Source organism: Styela clava, chromosome 12 (assembly GCF_964204865.1).
Source record: "Styela clava chromosome 12, kaStyClav1.hap1.2, whole genome shotgun sequence".
NCBI classification, from domain to species: Eukaryota; Metazoa; Chordata; class Ascidiacea; order Stolidobranchia; family Styelidae; genus Styela; species Styela clava.
The window spans coordinates 12,331,975-12,352,124 of NC_135261.1; the positions used below are offsets into that span (position 1 = coordinate 12,331,975).

At 33.7% G+C, this 20,150-nt stretch overlaps 2 protein-coding genes across 2 annotated transcripts; both read left to right on the forward strand.

Annotated features, from left to right (window-relative positions):
• The first annotated feature begins 5,913 nt into the window (after positions 1–5,913).
• Positions 5,914–14,988, forward strand: LOC144430588 (para-nitrobenzyl esterase-like). The gene is made up of 5 exons (XM_078118605.1): positions 5,914–6,088; positions 12,322–12,442; positions 13,080–13,206; positions 13,484–13,694; positions 14,891–14,988. The coding sequence occupies exons 1-5, from the start codon at positions 5,914–5,916 to the stop codon at positions 14,986–14,988; spliced, it is 732 nt and encodes a 243-aa protein (XP_077974731.1).
• On the forward strand, positions 14,947–19,807 carry LOC120330020 (acetylcholinesterase-like). The gene is made up of 7 exons (XM_039396833.2): positions 14,947–15,024; positions 15,638–15,846; positions 16,165–16,429; positions 16,819–16,976; positions 17,464–17,628; positions 18,609–18,757; positions 19,258–19,807. The coding sequence occupies exons 2-7, from the start codon at positions 15,677–15,679 to the stop codon at positions 19,524–19,526; spliced, it is 1,176 nt and encodes a 391-aa protein (XP_039252767.2). The 5' UTR covers positions 14,947–15,024; positions 15,638–15,676; the 3' UTR covers positions 19,527–19,807.
• The last annotated feature ends 343 nt before the right edge of the window (positions 19,808–20,150 follow it).

Here is a 20,150-nt window from a genome sequence, read left to right on the forward strand (position 1 = left end):
TGAACAATAATTGCATGTAATATATATAGAATCGATTATGGAGCTAAATATAAATACTAGATGCGTGACATATAAAATATATCTTTATCAAACCACAGCTTGGAATACCGAACAGAACATTTAGAAATATATATTTCTGTCTAAATGATTTTCAAAGGAGTTCTCACAGGTCCCATCTCAGTTGGTGGGTAAAAACAGTAAACATTGGTTTCCACTCAAAATTCAATCAAGTTTCACCCGCATGGCTAATTAAACTGTGCATACATTTGAATCAATAAAGATGAACGTCTTTGAAGATGGGTTTTGATCTTTGTGCAAAAACTCTTTCGTACCAAAGTCTACTTTGAGATTTGAAATGTTCAAAACAAGGACTTTCATTGCAAAGAATTATTTAATTTTATGAACGGAGTGTAATGCTGCTCCTGAATATCCTCAGATTTGACCAAAAAGGTTGCATAATCATTGTAAAAGAAACTATGCAACATATGAAAAACTTATTTCTTTAAACGGTAGGTTCCAATATGCACTGAGAACGCTTGAAAATTTACTGCGGTTGCCGCGTAGGTGGTTTGGCCATGCGTATGACATCTTTCTACGAGCATCAGTAGAAACACATCGGCGTTCAAAGTAGGTAACTAAAAAATTTACCAGATACCTACAGTGACGGTCGGTGTTATCAATACATTATTGACCTGAATCCCCACCTATTCCCAATTGGGTGATGTATATGCTCTATAAGAGTGATCTCCAACCTATGCTTTACCGTGTTACACCTTTACAACGACCAATGTTTAATTCTGCACAAAAAATAAAAATCTAGGTGGTTGGTCGAACTATTACAAATGATTATTTTAGTTTTTACTGCTAGAAGCAATTAATTACCCATGCAAAAGTTGTGTAAAAAAAAACAAATTCAATTTAGTGATCGTTCTTCTATAGTATAATTTTGACAATTTAATCCTAACGGGGTTTTAGTTCTTTTTCAATTGCTCCCCGCATTAAAGAATCAAATTTAGTTTCTCTTTTTGACTTGATTGATTTTGACTGATTTCAACAAGACTAGAAAACACTTCTTCCCACATATAAGTTTTAGGCATCTCCACTAAGACAGCAGCGGCTTTTTCGACAATATCTTTGATCTCGTGAAATTCGAGAATATATTTTAAACTAACGATACTGCGATATCACCATGCAATCTTATAGGCTACAGTCCCCTATTTGCGAACGATGTAATGTTGTTTTTTCGGTCATAGATTCAATGCTAATAATGTTCAACGTCAAACGAGTCACGTGTATGGTAGCCGGCATCATCAATCCACCACGCGCCTGCTAGTATCTATATTAATTCTGATGTAACAAAGTGCTTTGCGTAAATGATATTTTATATTTCATTCTATGCAGTTCAAGAATCCTGCTACACACTAACACTAATGTATTTCTGTGGCGTTTCATTGATCAAAATCAGACTTACTCAGACAAGCAGTTTATAACATTATTGTATATTGTTGTAAACTGCTCGTCTGAGTAAGTCTGATTTTGGTCAGACAAAAGTTACAGAAATACTTTTGTATTACGGTGCAGCAGGAATCTTGAATTGCATAGTATAGTATTTTAATTCTTCTTCAGCATTCTTGCATTATACGGAAACACTAGCGCAAAGACATCCAGAGTTAGGATTGGGAGTTAGTCTTGCGCATTCTCTACTGATAGATATATTTCATTGTTTTCAAATACTGTACCAAAATTAAAACATTGTCAGTCGACAATGAAGGATGCCTTTAAAGATATTTTTGAAAATTTAATGGGGGTCGGGTCGCGCTAGCCTACCCACTCTGGTTATGGCCTTGTATAGGCAGCCGACATGCAGCCAAGCTCACGACAAAACACTAAGGATTTTCGAAGTTAGCTGCAACATGAAGGCAGGTCGGTAAATTTTCACACTCAAATCTGAAGGAAAAAACTGAATCTGAAGGAAAAAATCCCCAAAATGTGAATGTCCCTTTCGACGGTCTTCCCTATCGATGTGCGCCACGTTTGCATTGTTGTCTTAAATGTTCTATCATATTAGAGTTCAGACGCCCCTAGGCCAGCGATCTGCAATTCAATGGAAATAAAGGCATAAAGCCAATACTCCTCACTTGTTACACACCACAGTCGGTCCCAAAGTATAAGTAGCGAGCAGTGAAAATGGGCCGCATTAGAAGTGATTCAAGTCTGTCAAAACAAACGGTTTTTTTTTTCATTTTTTCCTTTTTTTTTCACCATAAACTGATTTATTGCTTATACGGACCCACTACTACAAAGGAAGTATTGGCGGTTACTGTCGCGCAACAAAACTTATATTTCGTATTTCCTTCGTCTTCGTCCTAGTAAGAGCTGGATTATTGCATCATAAGTGGATTGAAATGGTGCCAAATGATTCTTTCAATGCTAAAATTTGCCGACCCGTGCCCTACGCTGTACACCAGGGATCGACAACCTTTTGTCGCTAGCGGATCAAAATTAAGGGTTGCAAGTCATTGGCGGGCGGCACATATTTTTAGAAAGTTAAAATCCAAACGGATGGCCTATGAATCACATTTTTTCACACAGATTAGAAATTAAATTTTGAGCATCGCACGAAGACTGCGCCAGCTCGTGAACTCAACTTGGTTGAAAAAAAAAAATTACATTTGATGTGACACTTTTTGTTGCAACACGCTTTTCTAAATTGGGCACTGGATAAAGCCAAGATTATAAAACATTTCATAAATAGGAATCACTAATCCAACTTCTCAGCTTATTCTTTGGTATGATTTTTTTTTCGAAAATATTTGTTCGCATGCATATGTACTTCGAAACATCGATGTGAATTTTTTTTGCATGTTTTGTAAAATTTGGATCGAGTTTTCTATGAAGACAATACTTCTTATAATGAAAATCAAGCAGTAATACATCTCTCGAATAGAAAATAGATTTATTTCCTCATTGCATTGCATCTCCAAAAAATCCATTTGAATATTTTCGGCGCCACTGAACCCTTTTCGCTTAGCATCAACTTTTCTGCGTTTTGTTGCCATTTGTCTAATTATAATTAAATTATAGGCTCGTTAAACGAGTAGTTGTGAATAACATACATGGTAGGTTATAATATAATTTAGTCTACATGTGTCTCACAATAAATTCTGTTACGTGAAGAATATAATAGTCAAAACATACATTACGGATTATATTACTCCGCGGACCGTGATTTGCCGACCCCTGCTGTACAGCCTTCGTCTATCATTTTTCAGTTGTATAATCTACTTATGATCCATTGTACACTTGGGTATATATAACGTATATCCGATTGAAGATTACTATCCTACAACATGCTGTCCTAATAAAATAGAAAAGAAGAAGATGTCAAGTTTTAAAATTAAGTTCATTTGTATTTTTGCTTGCATGAGTTCATCAAAATTTGGAGGAGACATTATTTCCTTCGTCAAGAAGGACAATGTTCCCATTCATTCTCATTTATATCAAATCAGTATTCAAACAACTGGTTAATATAAACCCTGATTAACAAATAAAAAAGAAGGATGTTCATCATCTGGTTTATTTTTGTCCATTGAACTTCAACCGACCAGCCAGAAACATGCTACATCAATGCGGTTCTGCCCTTCTAGAAATCCTACGCCACGGCACACCTTACTCTGCTAAATGTTGCTCTGCTCTCATGTTGGCGCTCAAATATTATTTGACTGATCTGTCCCATTTATGCAGATTTATATATAAGGACCGGAATCATTCATGATGCCAACCCCCACCTCCTTGCACCCCCTTCCCCCAAACAAATTATCTTCAAATTGTATGTGTCTAAAACGACATATATATATATATATATATATGTGTGTGTGTGTGTGTGTGTGTGTGTGACGTTTTACAAAATAAATTGTCACTGATCCACAATGTGAAATAACGGTAAAGATATATAAACTCCAGCTACTCCCTTCCTTAGCTAGATTTTGACGGATATGTAAATTTAATCGTTAGGTATAATTCCCCTAAAATCTCACTGTACAAAACTACAATGGAAAGTGATATGTACTTTGGCCAGCTTTGGGTGAAGTTATTTCTTAAAGACTAACACAGTACACAACCATAACTCTGATATATAACTTCTGTAGTCTTAATATTTAAATGCATTAATTCACTATATATCTATTTGAAATAGGGATGTTTCAAAATTTCAAATCGAAGCGATACAACTCAACATCGATTCGATTCAAAGCAATTTCAGAAGAAAACGGCTTGATTTCCGCGCAATCATTGCTTGTAATTCCATGCATTTATTATTTGGATTATTTTGAAGGTTCATTTTAGAAGCAAACAATAACTGTACGTTTGGTATTGTTTTCCAACAAAAATTATATGTAATGAGTGTAGGTTTTTGTAACGAAAAACAAATTTTCTGATCTCATATATATTGGGTATTTCCTTTTTTCTATACTAACTTTAATCATTCTTCAGTTCATAAAACTATTTAATCACAATTTATTCTGTAGCTGTTCCAAATTCAAAGAAAGTTAACGATGATATGATGCTATACTAAATAGAATCAAATTCAGAAATATTCAAATCGAAACATTCCGATTCGAAATTCCATTAGAAAATGAAATATTCGAAACATCCATAATTTGAAAAGAGTACTAAACCAATTTTATTTTAGTGCTGCTAGACAATGCCAACAGTCTGTATGATTAAAAAAAAGTAATGAAAGATTTTTTTTTACTTGAGAATGTTTTAATATAACGATTTTGTAATTATTGTATATTAAATAAAATAGGCAAAAAGATTATTCGAATGTTTAGAGAGTGATTATATGTTCCAATATTTCAGACTTTATTTACAGCCTATACAGCTTACATTATCACAGGCGCTGAGCATTTTGAGCTGTTGATTCGAATCGAATAGTAAATTAGTCGAATCGGTTAAAACGGTAGAGGACGAATTACAATAAAATCACCACACACAATTGAATATCTTCCAAGTGTTCGGGATTTGATTAGATTTAAACAAAATATTCGATTAGATCTAAAAATCAATAGTTATTAGAAAATACCCATTACTAATAATAACCAGGGGTATAACTAGTATATAATTCGTTTTTCTTGTATATTTGTTCTGGGAAACATAATATTCTACACATATTTATATGTGTTCACATATGTTATCATGGGTAGTTATAAAAGATTACAGTTTACGATTTTGTTTCATCCAATTTTCTAATTTGTTTAGTGCAATAAAATTTATTCATGACATTGTTATAAAACCTAATATATAGTGTAAATAAATATTTGCATTCTTGCTCTCAAACGTTTTAAAATATTCAAAGGCAAATACTGACAAAATATTTTGTCGGATACTACTAATAAAAACTACATAAAATCTTTATTGAGATGTTTAAATCTTTGATCTAGTTCGCCAGGGTGCTTTTAACTCTATAGTTTCAAATGAAAAGATTAATTTAGTATTGTGAGTACTTTAGGACTAGGTTATATTCAAATCTTCAAATTATAATCTATGAGCCAGAATTGTGTTTGAGGTAACAGTTTTGCACAATTTTCAAATTGAACTATTTTCTGGTCAATTTCAACGAGCAATTTAACCTGTTTGGAACTATCCGCAATACCTCTTCCACTTCAGAACAAAAATTGAAAAATCAACAATTTATACAAAACATGAAACAGGACCTATCTGCAGCATTATTATTTACTGTTGTATTTGGCGAAAATATCAAGAGCTAGCACAAACAAAAGAAAGAAGTCAATTACCAATAAAAATATTTAAATCAATTATAAACACCATTCAAAAAGCAAGCAATTGAAATACTAGAATACAGTTTGAAGTTTTCTTCCTAATATTTTAGAATATATATATCTATAACATACGATGGATTTCAGAGTATTTGTAGGAAGTATATTATTAGGAATTATAATCACTGGTGGTAAAGCAAACAAGGTCACGGAAGGTTTGCGACTGTTTCTTCCCGATATACTTCGCTTCGCAAAAGTGGAAAGAGGAAAGTTTACATCGGCCGAAGCTTCTGATTTAGAAAGGATGAATGGTTTGTTATATCAATAATATATATTTATTCGCCAATAAGAAATATGTGGAGACTGATACTAGATCACAGACTTATGACAAAATTATTGTCATCTGTGGCATTTTTTAAGTATATTTTTCGAGTATATGATCTCGGCTGAGAAACATAAATTAAAATATAAGTGGCTGTTTAGTAAGATAGCAAATCATTAACGAATGTTTTTAAATTTTCGTCTATAGCTATCAATATATATTAGTTAGAGGATACTATCTCTAAGGATAATGGACTCAGTTGACAGATATGTAGCGTAATAAAGAGCTAAAAAGTTTGGTAATTTAATTGCCGGTCATTGTGTTCCAAATGTTACTTCAAAAATACTTTCAAACGACGTGAACGTTCAGTTGTATTAGGCCACGAGCCGAGGCCCTGAAAAACGCCTAGAAAGTGAGTTTCGTAGCGCACATCAGGTAACTACCTGAAAATGATTTTAAAATGTTCCCTAAAAATTTAGTAACAAATATTGCCTCGTTCCCCCTTCCAAAAGTTGCACGTTTTACGGAAAAGACGCTTTTACTACAAGAAATATGTGCTGCGATCTGTCTTATATTCTCTACATTTTCGGCAATGAACAATGACTTCTGCACGACGTAACAATTGAATCGAATCAGCTGTTAGCGAGCGGATGAATATTAGTTATTATTGCTCGACCTTGCGTTGAGTTGGGCAGCCTTTCCACAGCCCTGTTTAGTTATTATTATTAATTAAGTTATGCTAAGACGTTGTTGAAAAATGTATAAGTAAGTTATTAAACACTTGTAGATCCTTACCACGGATATGGGCCGTGAGACGAAGCCTTGAAAACGCCCAGAAAATGAGTTTCGTAAAATTCTTCAGTTTCGTGTGAAAATGAACATACTGAACGCATCACAGCTTGTTCCACAATCCTGATGCGAAATTGAATATAAGAGGTTCCCGGAAATTCAATAACCATAAGTTTACAACACATACATAAGAACTATGCAATTCGAGAGCCCTACAGCACACTAACACAAATGTATTCCTGTAATGTTTTGCCTGACCAAAATCGGACTTCCTCAGTCAATCATAATTTATTAGGTATATTACGAAAAAAATGGCATACATGTAACCAACAACAAAAAAATACTTTAATTGTGTGACAGGAGTCGCGAGTGACCTCGAAAGCAGCGACACCAACAACGCTGATTCACATTAGCGAATAAATTTTATGTAATAACCACAAGCAGTTTATAACAAGAACAGCATAAAAAGCTACATCCGTTTTATAGAAGCTATCAAACGTATTTATTTTTAACCGCTTGAACCCGGCAAGCCGGTTTACCGGCTTGTTTGAGTACGCTCTGTGCCCCGGCAAGCCGGTTTACCGGCTTGTTTTTCGTGTCGGAAGGAATCAACTTTATGATCTCGTATCTCAAGAACCACAATGAGTATTTAAATAAATTTTAGATTGCATGAAAGCTTGTTATTGGGACTAATTATATTGTAAATATCGGTGCTCTAATATACGATGTTTCAGTAAAATTTGCAATTTGAAAGTGCGTATGAAATTATTGTATGATAACAAATATTTAATATAAAGAATTCAGACTTCTTGCCTAAATAGTCACATATTCAATCGGCAATATATGCGGAGAATTTGAATAGCTTTTTATATACGTATCCAAAACGATTTTACGATGAGCCATTCAAATTTTATGGCCAAATATATTAGATTATCTGTGATTTAACAGCGACGCTGCGTCAAAATGATGTTCTCATTGAAGAGAGGCTACGTCTCGTCACGCACAACTTTACGTATATTACGCAAATGCAACTAAACGTGACGATATCCGCAATGACGTTACGTCGAGATGTTATTATTTAAATGTCCGCAGGAAGTAATTAATTAACCCGATGCTACGCATTCAAAATTCGCACTACGCTTTGACTTTGACTGCCCGCTCAAGCCCCATTAAGTTGTGGTTACGTATACGCAATATGAACAATATTGTGATTTTATTAGCAAATAACGGAACAATAAAGACCATGAAAAATGTAAGTACATAAAAGACTGCTTGCTAAAAAATTTAAATTGAATATTGCACTTTGTTGTGCCCGGAACAATGAAGAACATGAAAATATTATGCAGATAAAAGACACATTCTAAATCCAATATTGCACTTTGTTGTGTCAGGTATACCCATGGTTGTTGGTTTCGTTACCTATACATAGGTACTCATTACAGTATTTGTACTTATATACTGTCTCGCATCGTTTCAGCAACGCTTTGTCTTTAGCAGCTTGATTGGTTTTTTGGCAATAATGTGAATTTTGCATCATACGACGCATCTAAAATTAGAACTGGCGTTGCGGTAGGGTATCTAGTTCTGGCGACGCATATGATCGTTGGAATAAGAGTTGCTCTTTCTGCATTATTAGTTCTCTCAGATATTGATCCATCCACTTGCTTCGCCTAACATTCGTACAATCAGATATTTTGATCTGCAGAGCAGGCAAGTACTTATTTTGGTTGATATTTGAACAAATACTGATGGGCGAATAAAACATTTTCCACGTGAAATTTTATATGACGATATTAACTTCCCTTCACTTCGCTATTACTGCACGCATTACTCGACGTCGGTACTTGAATCCATACAGGGTTAATATCATATCGAAATTCGGCGACCGATGTCACGCTGAGAACGTCGTCGTGAAAGTTATCTTGCGCATTTTGCCACGCAATACGTTTCGGACGTACTTATCAACAGCTTCATGACGGTAGTCACGTGATCGGCTTTTGCGTAGCTGCGTAATCAGTGCGTCATGGCCGCTTATCGAAGTTGTTCACCCGACACAATGATACACAATTAAATATTTAAATATAAAATTGGTTATATGGCAGCCACAATAGTAATTCGAATATCAACAAAACGCTTATAAAAAACTCTTTATGAACATCAAATATTGGCAGTATATTTTGTACCAAAGTAACAAAATTTCAACCCAAAACTCACATACATGCAGAAAAATCACTGTTAGATTAGGGTCAATTTTATTAATTTTGACAAAATGTATTTCGAAATGGAAAATACATTCTGAATGCACGATAAAATTTCCTTTCGATTGAAATGTCACACAACGTGCTACCTATAATTGGTAAAAAATTATAAGCGTGCCAAATAGCCCGTATTTAGACTTATTTTTTTGTTCTACCAATACGGCGCCGCGAACCTTCAGGGTGAGCGAGTAACTTCGCTCTGAGCCGCCAGAGTTCAAAGAGTTAAGCAATGAAGTCACAAATTAACATTGTGAGCACGAAAACACAAATAAATCAATTATTTCTAACTTAGAAATTTACCGGAAAAGTCAAGAAAATTAAATGAATGTACAATATGTACATAACATGGTGAACAGAAATATTACTATTAGTTTTTTTTAGTTTATGTGATTATGTATTTGAACAAAGGCAATATTATTTCTAGAAACAGGACTACGACACTAACAAATGTCCGAAAAAAATAAATAAATAATACTTAATAAATCAACTGCAATACCAATAGCTAATTCACTTTCTTCTGAATTGTTTTCGAAATCCACTATCTCGAAAATCGACTTTTCCTCTATAAGTGTACTGTGATTTTTGCAGTCAATACAAAATCAAAAATCTGTGCAATTTAAGTTGATTTTGGCACACTTGCATAAATTATTTTGACTATTTTTCTTACACTTGCAGTTTGCCAACTCAAGAACTGATTTGAGGGCCACACGCTTCTTCAGTGAATCATTGTTGGGTGGCAGAGTATAATCCTTATGTTTGCCAGTGTTAAATAGACGTGCCCTGGTATCATTTACATTCTTCATATCCTCTTCATACAGTGAACAAATAAATCCCTCAGCTTTATTTATTAATGCCTCGTTAACCTCAAAAGATCTTCATAATTGAGAAAAAAATGAATGGAAAACCTCAATGAAGTCTCCAACATGTGTTTGATGGGCAGTTCCAATTGCAGAAAAGTGCTAAAGTATTTCAATATGAATAGTCCGTCTAAGCTGTTTGCAACTATTATGATTCTCATATACCTTTACGCTTCAAGACTTCTTGTTTAATCCATTGTATAGCACTGCTAGCAGCAGTGGGATTAGAGCCTGCGTTAGGTCGGATTGGTGGAACATTGCCGTTTTCTTTTGTAGTACAGTATCTAAAATGATGAAGAAAATCATATTGGGAACAGCATGAGTGTAAAAATACCCCTAAATACTAACTAATACCTTGAATACATAATGCATTTTATCTGATGTACTCAATTAGCGTAGATATGTTCATTGCATGTACTACAGTTCAGCAGTGTTCGCATACCATTACTAGACTATATCTACACTAAATTTTGATATATCACAGTCTGAAATGCCCTATGACAGTATGAGTATAGACTATATTTTAAAACATCAACTGTCTGTCTACAACTTGATTTCTCACCTCTCTATCGTTTCCAATGCTACTTGCTTTCCACTCCGGAATAACTTTATGAATTTAGATTTAGACCAACCGACATTAGTAAAATTGATTATTTTCTTCTCTTTCACACAACCGTGCATTACAGAAACAGCCATTAATTTTTATTTCCAAACATGCTGTGGCCTATATAGTAGAATAGATCTGCTGAATAGTCAAGAAGAGTCATTAAATTAATCATACACATCTCATGCAAGCCAGAAAATATCGTTGTTTGTGACATATTATTCTAGGTCTAGCCTTCCCTGGAGTTACCCTGGAGCACCGTACCTATTTAACAACGTCTATGAGCTAGTAATAACTGAAAAAAATTATGGAAAGGCTACTCAACGCAAAAGCGAGCAGTAGTAGTACATCTGATATTCATCCGACCACTGGGGATCCACCTACAGCTGACTAATTTCATTGTTACGCCATGCAGAAGTCTGCGTTCATTGGCCCATGATACCGGAAAAGCAGAGAAAATAGGACAGATGGTAACGCATATTTATTGTAGTAAAAGCGTATTTTCTGTAAAACGTGCAACTTTTGGAAGTTTGAACAAGGCAATATTTGTTTCTCAATTTCCAAGGAACATTTTAAAATCATTTTCAGGTAGTTACCTTATGTGCGCTACGAAACTGAAAGATAAATGGCTTCGGCTCGCGGCCTATATGTATGTATGTTTATTCGTCTCGTAAAAGCAATATGAAAGAGTAAGCAATTATAAATACTGAAGACTGGATGTATGCACAAGACCATATTGGCCTAAAACACAAATGTGCGGCATACACCCCTTTTGATATATATAAATTGTAATAGGGTAAATCAAATATGTACAATATGGTCCTTTATACAGGCAGTTGTGCAAGGAGGGTGGGTGGGTGTGGTAACAGGGATAAGGGTGGAGTGTACAAAACTGTTTGTACAAAGGAGTTAGTTAGACATCTATAAATAGAGACACAACACAACATGAAACACACTGCATATGAATATAGTAAAAAAAAAAGAAAAAAAAAACTTGTTTGAATGTACAACACCATTGAGTGATGATACCACATACTATAAAACGCGGGAAGGGTCAAGTTTAAAGGGTGTGTACATATATGGTATGCACCACTCAAGGGCGATAGTGTTATAAGTGGTCTATGGCTGTTCTGGCCAAAATGTGACCCCACAGGTTTTGGTGAAATATGATAAATGTGTGTGGAAACACACACAAATGGAATAAAAAATTATCTTTATTTCTGCTGTATGAATTTGGGTTTGCTTGGAACAGGCTGTTCAGGCTGGACGGAAGCTCTCCAATGTGACAAGAGAACATCATCGTACATAGTTCGAATTTAGCTAAATCCACAACTCGTAGTAGCCTATGCTCTTTAAATAAGTCATCAATTTTTTCGCGATTACCTCTATCAAAAACCCTTCTAATAAAGCGATTGCAAACATTTTGAATTTTTTTGAGAATGGACGATTGGCGATGAACATAAGCTGAGGCACAATAACGAATATGGCTTTCTATCAGAGAGTGGTGTAGAGATATTAAACAAGATGTATTTAAGTTGTTGGCTATTTTTGTAATGACACTAAGAGACGACCTTGTTTGTTTTGTTTTCTCAATGTCCGTTGTCATATCATTGACTACATATATATATGCAAAGATGTTAGCGACTTTATTGAGTAATCTTATTTACTTTCATAACGCAATAGTTGTATAGCACATAAATCCTGTATTTTCTAGATATCACTCTTGATTACCCACAAGTACAGACCACATCTGGCCTCGTTACTGGAGCTACGACAGTTGAATCGAATGCATTTTGGGAGATTCCGTATGCTCAACCACCTTTGGGCAACTTAAGGTACTACAACCACTATATGTATGGGTAATATGAGTCCAGTAAGAAGAAGGTGTTGCGTATGATATTTGGTAGGTAGATAAAAAAACATTTTATTCAAAAATAAGTTCACCTTACCAGCAGGCATAGTGCCCTAAATATCAATGAAATACCATAATAGCAAGTGTCGTAACGCGAGCATTCTCATATCAATTAGCTTGATACATACACTTTCTTCTTGTCGTAAAATTCATATTTATTTATCCACGCTGATATCTTCCTAGTTTTTAAATATTCGATGAATTTTATCGGTTATCTATTCCAAAATAGTTAATAAGGCTCTAGATTTCAATTCATTTTTCATACAATATGGTAAATTAAAATAAAGTATTTGTCTACGTTATTAATTTTTTGTGGTATTCTTGAGTCTCTAACAAACCATTTCACTGATTCTGGCGGTAAAGAACGTATTTTTAGTTGGGACCTATCCGCTAGTTTATAATTGTGTCGCTGACAACTTCGTTGCTAGAGATGTAACATGTGTCATAGATTTCGAAAATATTCTTCTGTAATAAATTCATTTAACAAATGTATTTGAAGTATTCAGATTTCCTGAAATCATACATTGACTAATCCAATTTTTTTCTATTTTGTTCTACAGGTATCAGGCTCCGAAGCCGATCAGAACCCCAGATAATGAAATAAATGGAACAAACAATAACTTTCTTCAATGCTATCAGTATGAAGAAGCTTGTGTTTCTGTTCCTGAAGATCTATGCCGGCTAAACGTAATCTAAAAGTTTTTGTTTTATCAAAGGCATTAACTTATAAAAAGAAAACAATATTAGAACTAAAAAAAAATTAAGCGTACCGCCATACCACTTTGATACACATTTCATTGTTCAGTCAAACAAATATGATTACTTCAGAATTAATTCAATATTAGAAGTATAATTACTAAAATATATTGACACATGTTTGACAATTTCCCATTTCTTGACAACACAGTTCAGGGTTTAAAAATGAACCATAAACTCTAAGAATAAAATATGATAAATGATCTAGATGAGAGAGGACTGCCTTATACTGAATGTGTTTACTCCGGCATCTATGGATCTCAAAAATGCAACAAAACCACCGTCTGAAAAGCTTCCTGTGCTGTTCTATATTCATGGAGGATCTTTTACTTTCAACTCAGCGACACAGCCACAACATGATGGAAGAGAACTCGCGAATGTTACAGGAACCGTTGTAGTAACAACCAACTATCGCTTGGGTGAGTGGAGAAATCTACTCACCAATAAATGCAGTTCAATTCGTATTTGAAAAAGAAATTAGGAGTTTGTTTAACGGCTGTAAAAAAAAACTTTATCGATCAATAATATTCAAATATCTATTCACTAATCTTTTTAAAATGCCTGGTATACGAGCACTTAACAAGGTCTCATAAAAGCTTTAGTGCATTGCTTGCTATCTGTCATTGAATGGATATTTGGTGAACACTTTAATTTGAGTAATTTGTGTGATTAAATAAGTAAAATTTGTGTCATTACAATAATAGAATGATCCAACGTATGTACTGTGAAGCTTGCTTTAAATGAACATTTAATTATTAAGAGGAATTGTCGAGCTTCATGTTATTCTAATAATATTTGATCAATCTATCTGTACATAACTGTGTCTGAATAATCACTGCTCGATCTCAGAGTATTCATTGTTATATAAATCCTTTGTTGTTGTAGTCGTTGTTAACATAATTTATAATTAATATTGATTTATAATAATGGATGTCAACAATATTCTAATCAAATAAAATAGAAGTTTATATTATCTTGAAAGTAACTCAATATTGATTGATCAATCTATCTGTACATAACTGTGTCTGAATAATCACTGCTCGATCTCAGAGTATTCATTGTTATATAAATCCTTTGTTGTTGTAGTCGTTGTTAACATAATTTATAATTAATATTGATTTATAATAATGGATGTCAACAATATTCTAATCAAAAAAAATAGAAGTTTATATTATCTTGAAAGTAACTCAATATCATCTATTTGTAAGGGCTTTCCACAAGTGGGCAGACATGTTGAAACTTAGCCCCCAAATTTAGCAAGTTTGTCTATAACATTTTATCAAAGTTTGATGCAGCCACTCTATCGATATATTGTAGGGAAAAGCTACTCACAGAAAACTTCTGATTGGTTGCAAAACAAATTACTTGAAAGACTCAAAGATTTAGGTGAATGCTGACAGCAATTATTTGATTGATTGTATGACTGCATCTTCAAAATTTCCGATAGTATTGAGCATAACTTATTCCTTACAACGTTTTCGCGTGATACTGTATATTCCACAAGCATAATGTGAGTTTTTGGTGAAAATAAAGCCAATGAAGGTTTCATAAAGTTACCAAAGTGATGATATGTAGATAATTTATTATTTTAAAATTAATGTTTTGTTCAATTCAGGACCATTTGGATTTCTGAGCCATCAACAAACAGGCCGGGAAGATGTAAAAGGAAAACAAGGTCTGAAAGATCAACAACTTGCTATGACATGGGTTTAAGATAACATTGCTAACTTTGGAGGAGACAAAACTAAGGTTGAGTGTACACTCTTACATAGATCACTGCGATAATCAATGAAGTATATTAAATGTTGACACATGTAGACTGAAAAAATAATGGTGAGCTGTTACAAGTCGAATGGTAAACTGCGCCAGTTGGCTGAATACCGATAAAGAAGGAAAACAAATATTTACAAACGAAAAAAAATCCACCTCCACACCTGTACTAAGGTATATTAACGATCAATTGAACACGAAAAAATGATTGTTCATGTGGTTTTCAACAGTTTTATTTTCATTGTAATATCACATCAAAGAAGCTATGAAATAGTTTTATAGTATTTAATCTTTCAGAGTTTTACCGTGGGTATCATCTAGTCTAGTCTATGTTATCTTTATCTGTTATGTTAGGCAATACGTTAAAAATAATATTGCCGATTTTTTGGTAACGGCATTGAATGTAGAAGATGATGATAATATTGCAGTGTTTTTCAACTGCGAACCGTTATATTTAACATCATAATGAGACGAAAAAAAAAAAAAAGGTCGTGGTAGAAAATATATGATAGTTAAACATCCAATTACTGCTCATATTTTTCTATTTTAGTATGTAGTACGTTCTCCTTATTTTTTATTTGATCTTATTAAGGTAACAATATTTGGAAACAGTGCTGGAGCGCAATCTGTCATGTTCCATACACTTTCCTCAATCAGTAAAAATCTTTACACGAACTCAATTCAACAAAGTAATCCAGCTGCTTATTCATTTTATTATCCTTCACCGGAGATGTCACTGAGGATTACTAACAGATTGTTACAAAGTTTAGAATGTACCGGTGACAAAAGAGCATGTTTGCTGTAGGTGAAACACTATTTCAAAACACATTTATTAAAATTTCATTTCAAATGTTCACATCGTGAAGATTGATAAATTAAATTATATTCTTATATAAAAATATTATATATATATGTAACAATTGAAAAGTAGAGTAATGTATTTTAAATTCATCTAACATTTTCTATAGGTAAAATGCAATTACTTACAAATACGGAAATAAAATCCAAAATCGAAAAAAGCATACCTTCTATGACCTTGCAACATTCCAATGCTTCCTAGTAACATTGTTTACATCCAGATATAATAAAATAGAATTTTAGTTTTGATGTTTCATTTAGAAATTCTGCGCCCCAGACGATTGTTAATCAAACTATGCAAGTACAAAACTCAACTCAATATGAAGAAGGATATGGGTTATATTCATCCGAAACTTATCTACCTGTAATTGACGGAGTCGAGTTCGAGGATTTGCCGATGGAGTTATATGGGAGCGGAAAATGGAATTCTGATAAAGATATGATTATCGGTGTTACAACAGAAGAACAGGCATATATGGCATATTCATATTCAAAAAATTTCAGCTTCGACGAGGAAGTGTTTTTGGTAAGTTGGTTTAATTATACCAGAAATTTATCTTTTTAACTTTCCTCACTTAGAACATGTAAACGCATCACCTCCACATATAACTCATTTTTCAGTCATGCACCGTACATGATAATTTTAAAAATGTCAAATTATGAAACATAATATTGAGAATTTAATACTAATCATAATAATTCTAATAACAATATCAATGCATTGAAAACATCTAGATTCTAGCATATCACAACGCAAAGCTACAATCAATTACAGCAACTCAAAGCATGTCAATAAAAGCTTTTCTCAAAATCGTTTTGAGAAAAATTTTCCAAATTTCGCATTGATCGATATTTTGTTGAAGTTGTGTATGTGTATATCAATTGATATTGTTTTTTGAATACATTACTTTTTAGAATTTGAATACAGATATCTTCCCTGATAAAGAAATATCTAGTACTGTCGTCAATAAATACAAGAAGATTTATCCTACAAGTTCGGCAGATTTTCGAGAAACGTTCGCAAAGGAAATGACTGAATACATATTTCATTGTCCTAGCAGACTGATGGCAAAGTATTTGTTCATATTGCAATGTGTATTCATCGAATCAAAAATAGAAATAGAAAATAGAAACTCATAAGATACAGGATACAACTTTAGACAAGCAACAATTGAGCGTTAGACATACAGGTAGTGGAAATACCTGGAACTTTTACCAGATAAGATTCGACCATTTCTGGTGGATGTAATAGTACAATGAGAGATGTCGTATAATACTAATACTGTAGAGATCAGATCTCACTACACGTTGGTTGTTGATCGGTTGGTCTTATGTTTGTAGTCTGGCACGAGTTTTGACCGACAAGAGTTTTGTCCCAAGTTTTGGAGCCCAAGTTGTCAACCTGGCGATAGCACCTGACAATATAGAATAGTCCGTAGTTAAATAAACTTTTTGCCCTCCTGCGCGGAGGAGGTCAAGGTTACTGTCGAATGTACAAGTTAATTTAAATAAAATTGTAACCCACCAATAAGCTTAATTACCACGGACAATTTTTGACAGATTAGCATCGAGAACAACTTCTGCCTCTGTATATTATTACGTCTTTGATGAAAAGGTTCTCTCTGAAACATGTGTTGATTATAATAGTGGAAATAAGACTGGATGTTACTTTGCTTTCCATGCGACAGAAATTGAGTTTGTTTTTAGGACTTTTGATGAAGTCAGGTAATATTTACTATTGTTTTCAATTATAACAAATGCAATCTTAAAGGTCAGATTTTTGGTAATTAAAGAATCAAAATGAGCATATCGTCACGCTAATAACCGAATTGCGTGAGTCATTTTTAGCAGTTTTGAGAAAAATGTAAAAAACTTCCTAATGATATTGTTATGCCATTGAGAGTCAATAATTTGCCATGGTTGAAATTTTTTATCGTGGCCGGATTTAAGTTAATTTGTATGACGCAGTTAGGTGACGTCATAATGGCGCACTGTGACTTAGGCAGAAATGTGTCTATGACTTGGGGACATACGCAATTTGTCAACCTCACTATATGAACCAGTCCTGGAAACTAAACATTCCAAAAACGAATGTAATTCTCAGTATCTACAATGTCTAATCTCCAAAATAGCTAATCAGTTTACATTATTTTTTATGTTTGAAAATATATATTTCATCAATATAACACGTTCTGCACACCCTCCGAAATAAGACTAAGATTAAATATAAAGAATAAAACAGCAATGCACCCAATATAAAGCCAACCAAGGTGAATTGGACTCGGACAGTGAATATCACAAGTGCACGTCTTCCTATACTGTAGTATAAATTTAAATTAATACGCGCTAAGCTAGAATCCAAGATGAAAAAACCCGAAAATACTTCGCCGAGGTTATTCTACCTTTGTGACGTCACAATAGTCCTGCGATAACAATGATAATTCATTATGACGAAACAATTGCACAAATGTGCATGTCATACTAAATCTCCATTTTTATGGGTTTCAGAATTCTTAAAATAAAATCTGAGTTAACAGACAGGTGCGCAGCATTACATAAATACCTATTTTATAAAAAACTCAAAATCGTCAAAAATGACTTACGCAATTCGGTTATTAGCGTGACGATATATATGCGTGAGAGGTAAGAAGTCCCAAAGGTCGTTCTGAATTAAAAAATAAAAATGTACTTTATCATTTATTTAGGCCGGACAATTATACTGATGAACAATTGTCGGTGGAGAATCAATTTAGCACTTATTGGGGCAGTTTTGTACAAACTGGAAATCTTTCGAGCGGGTTGAACAACTCTTTGGGAAGTTTTCCATCTTGGCCAAAATACAAATTCAGCAATGGTAATTATAATCGTCAATTCAATATTTTTTTGTTGAATTTTCAAATTAGTTTGTATATCTCATCGAAATTCCAAATATTGTTTCAAAAATGTGACGTCGTCAAAAATGAAGCATTTGTACCTTCGTCCAAATAGTTCAAAGACTCCATGTTGTTTCTGTCGTGGAAATGTTGTTCGGAAAGCTCAAAAATACAAATAAATACTTTAATCTTATAAATTTCGACAGTCGTTTAAACTATTTGTTGGAGTTTATGATAAGCCTAACTTTTATATCATGTTCAGTGCGTAGCATAATGTCTGAGTCAAAACATCTAATTTTACAAAGTTTTGTTAAATTAAAATGATCTTTTTCAACGTTTCTGTTTTGCACTGTTACAATGATTTGTTGTTGTCGTTGGATGATTGTTCAAGACGATTAGAATTCAAGACGAATTAGAAGTGAGTGAGGGTGTAGGTGTTAATTACCATTTTACCGGCAATAAAGCGTCTATTTAAATGCAGATAGAAACCAGTCGTGGTTGTATATGTACATCCATTCTCCATCCGGTGAAGTAAGACAGGGATTTCAGGATGAAATTTGTGATTTTTGGGATAGTATTAACTACGGACAACTCAATTACACAATACCGACTGCAACAGAAACAACACTATTCACCACTACCGAAGTACTAAGTACAACTAGTCACGCAATGCACCCTATTCATCGTACCACCGTGACAGTTACAGCATTGCTTTTTGGGACGTTAATGTGTGTCCTCACACAATGTTGAATATGAGTTTTTCATGAAAAGGTTAATTTGAACAATAATTGCATGTAATATATATAGGATCAATTATAGAGCTAAATATAAATACTAGATGCGTGACCTATAAAATATATCTTTATCAAACCATAGCTTGGAATACTGAACAGAACATTTAGAAATATATATTTCTGTCTAAATGATTTTCGAAGGAGTCCTCACAGGTCCCATCTCAGTTGGTGGGTAAAAACAGTAGACACTGGTTTCAACTCAAAATTCAATCAAGTTTCACCCGCATGGCTAATTGAACTGTGCATACATTTGAATCAATAAAGATGAAGGTCTTTGAATATGGGTTTTGATATTTGTGCAAAATGTCGTTCGTACCAAAGTCTACTTTGAGATTTGAAATGTCCAAAACAATGACTTTGATTGCAAAGAATTATTTATTCTTATGAACGGAGAGTAATGCTGCTCCTGAATATTCTTAAATTTGACTGAAATGTTTCATATTCAATGTAAAAAAAACTATGCAACATATGAAAAACTTATTTCTTTAAACGGTAGGTTCCAATATGCACTGAGAATGCTCGGAAGATTACTGCGGTTACCGCGTAGGTGGTTTGGCCATGAGTATGCCATTTATCTTGT

Excerpts from the sequence above, each read along its gene's own strand:
- LOC144430588 (XM_078118605.1), top strand. The coding sequence starts at position 5,914 with ATGGATTTCAGAGTATTTGTAGGAAGTATATTATTAGGAATTATAATC. Across the intron at positions 12,443-13,079 it reads CCACCTTTGGGCAACTTAAG|GTATCAGGCTCCGAAGCCGA; the intron begins GTACTACAACCA and ends TTTGTTCTACAG. Across the intron at positions 13,695-14,890 it reads AACAACCAACTATCGCTTGG|GACCATTTGGATTTCTGAGC; the intron begins GTGAGTGGAGAA and ends TGTTCAATTCAG.
- LOC120330020 (XM_039396833.2), top strand. The coding sequence starts at position 15,677 with ATGTTCCATACACTTTCCTCAATCAGTAAAAATCTTTACACGAACTCA. Across the intron at positions 16,977-17,463 it reads CCTAGCAGACTGATGGCAAA|ATTAGCATCGAGAACAACTT; the intron begins GTATTTGTTCAT and ends AATTTTTGACAG. Across the intron at positions 18,758-19,257 it reads AAAATACAAATTCAGCAATG|ATAGAAACCAGTCGTGGTTG; the intron begins GTAATTATAATC and ends ATTTAAATGCAG.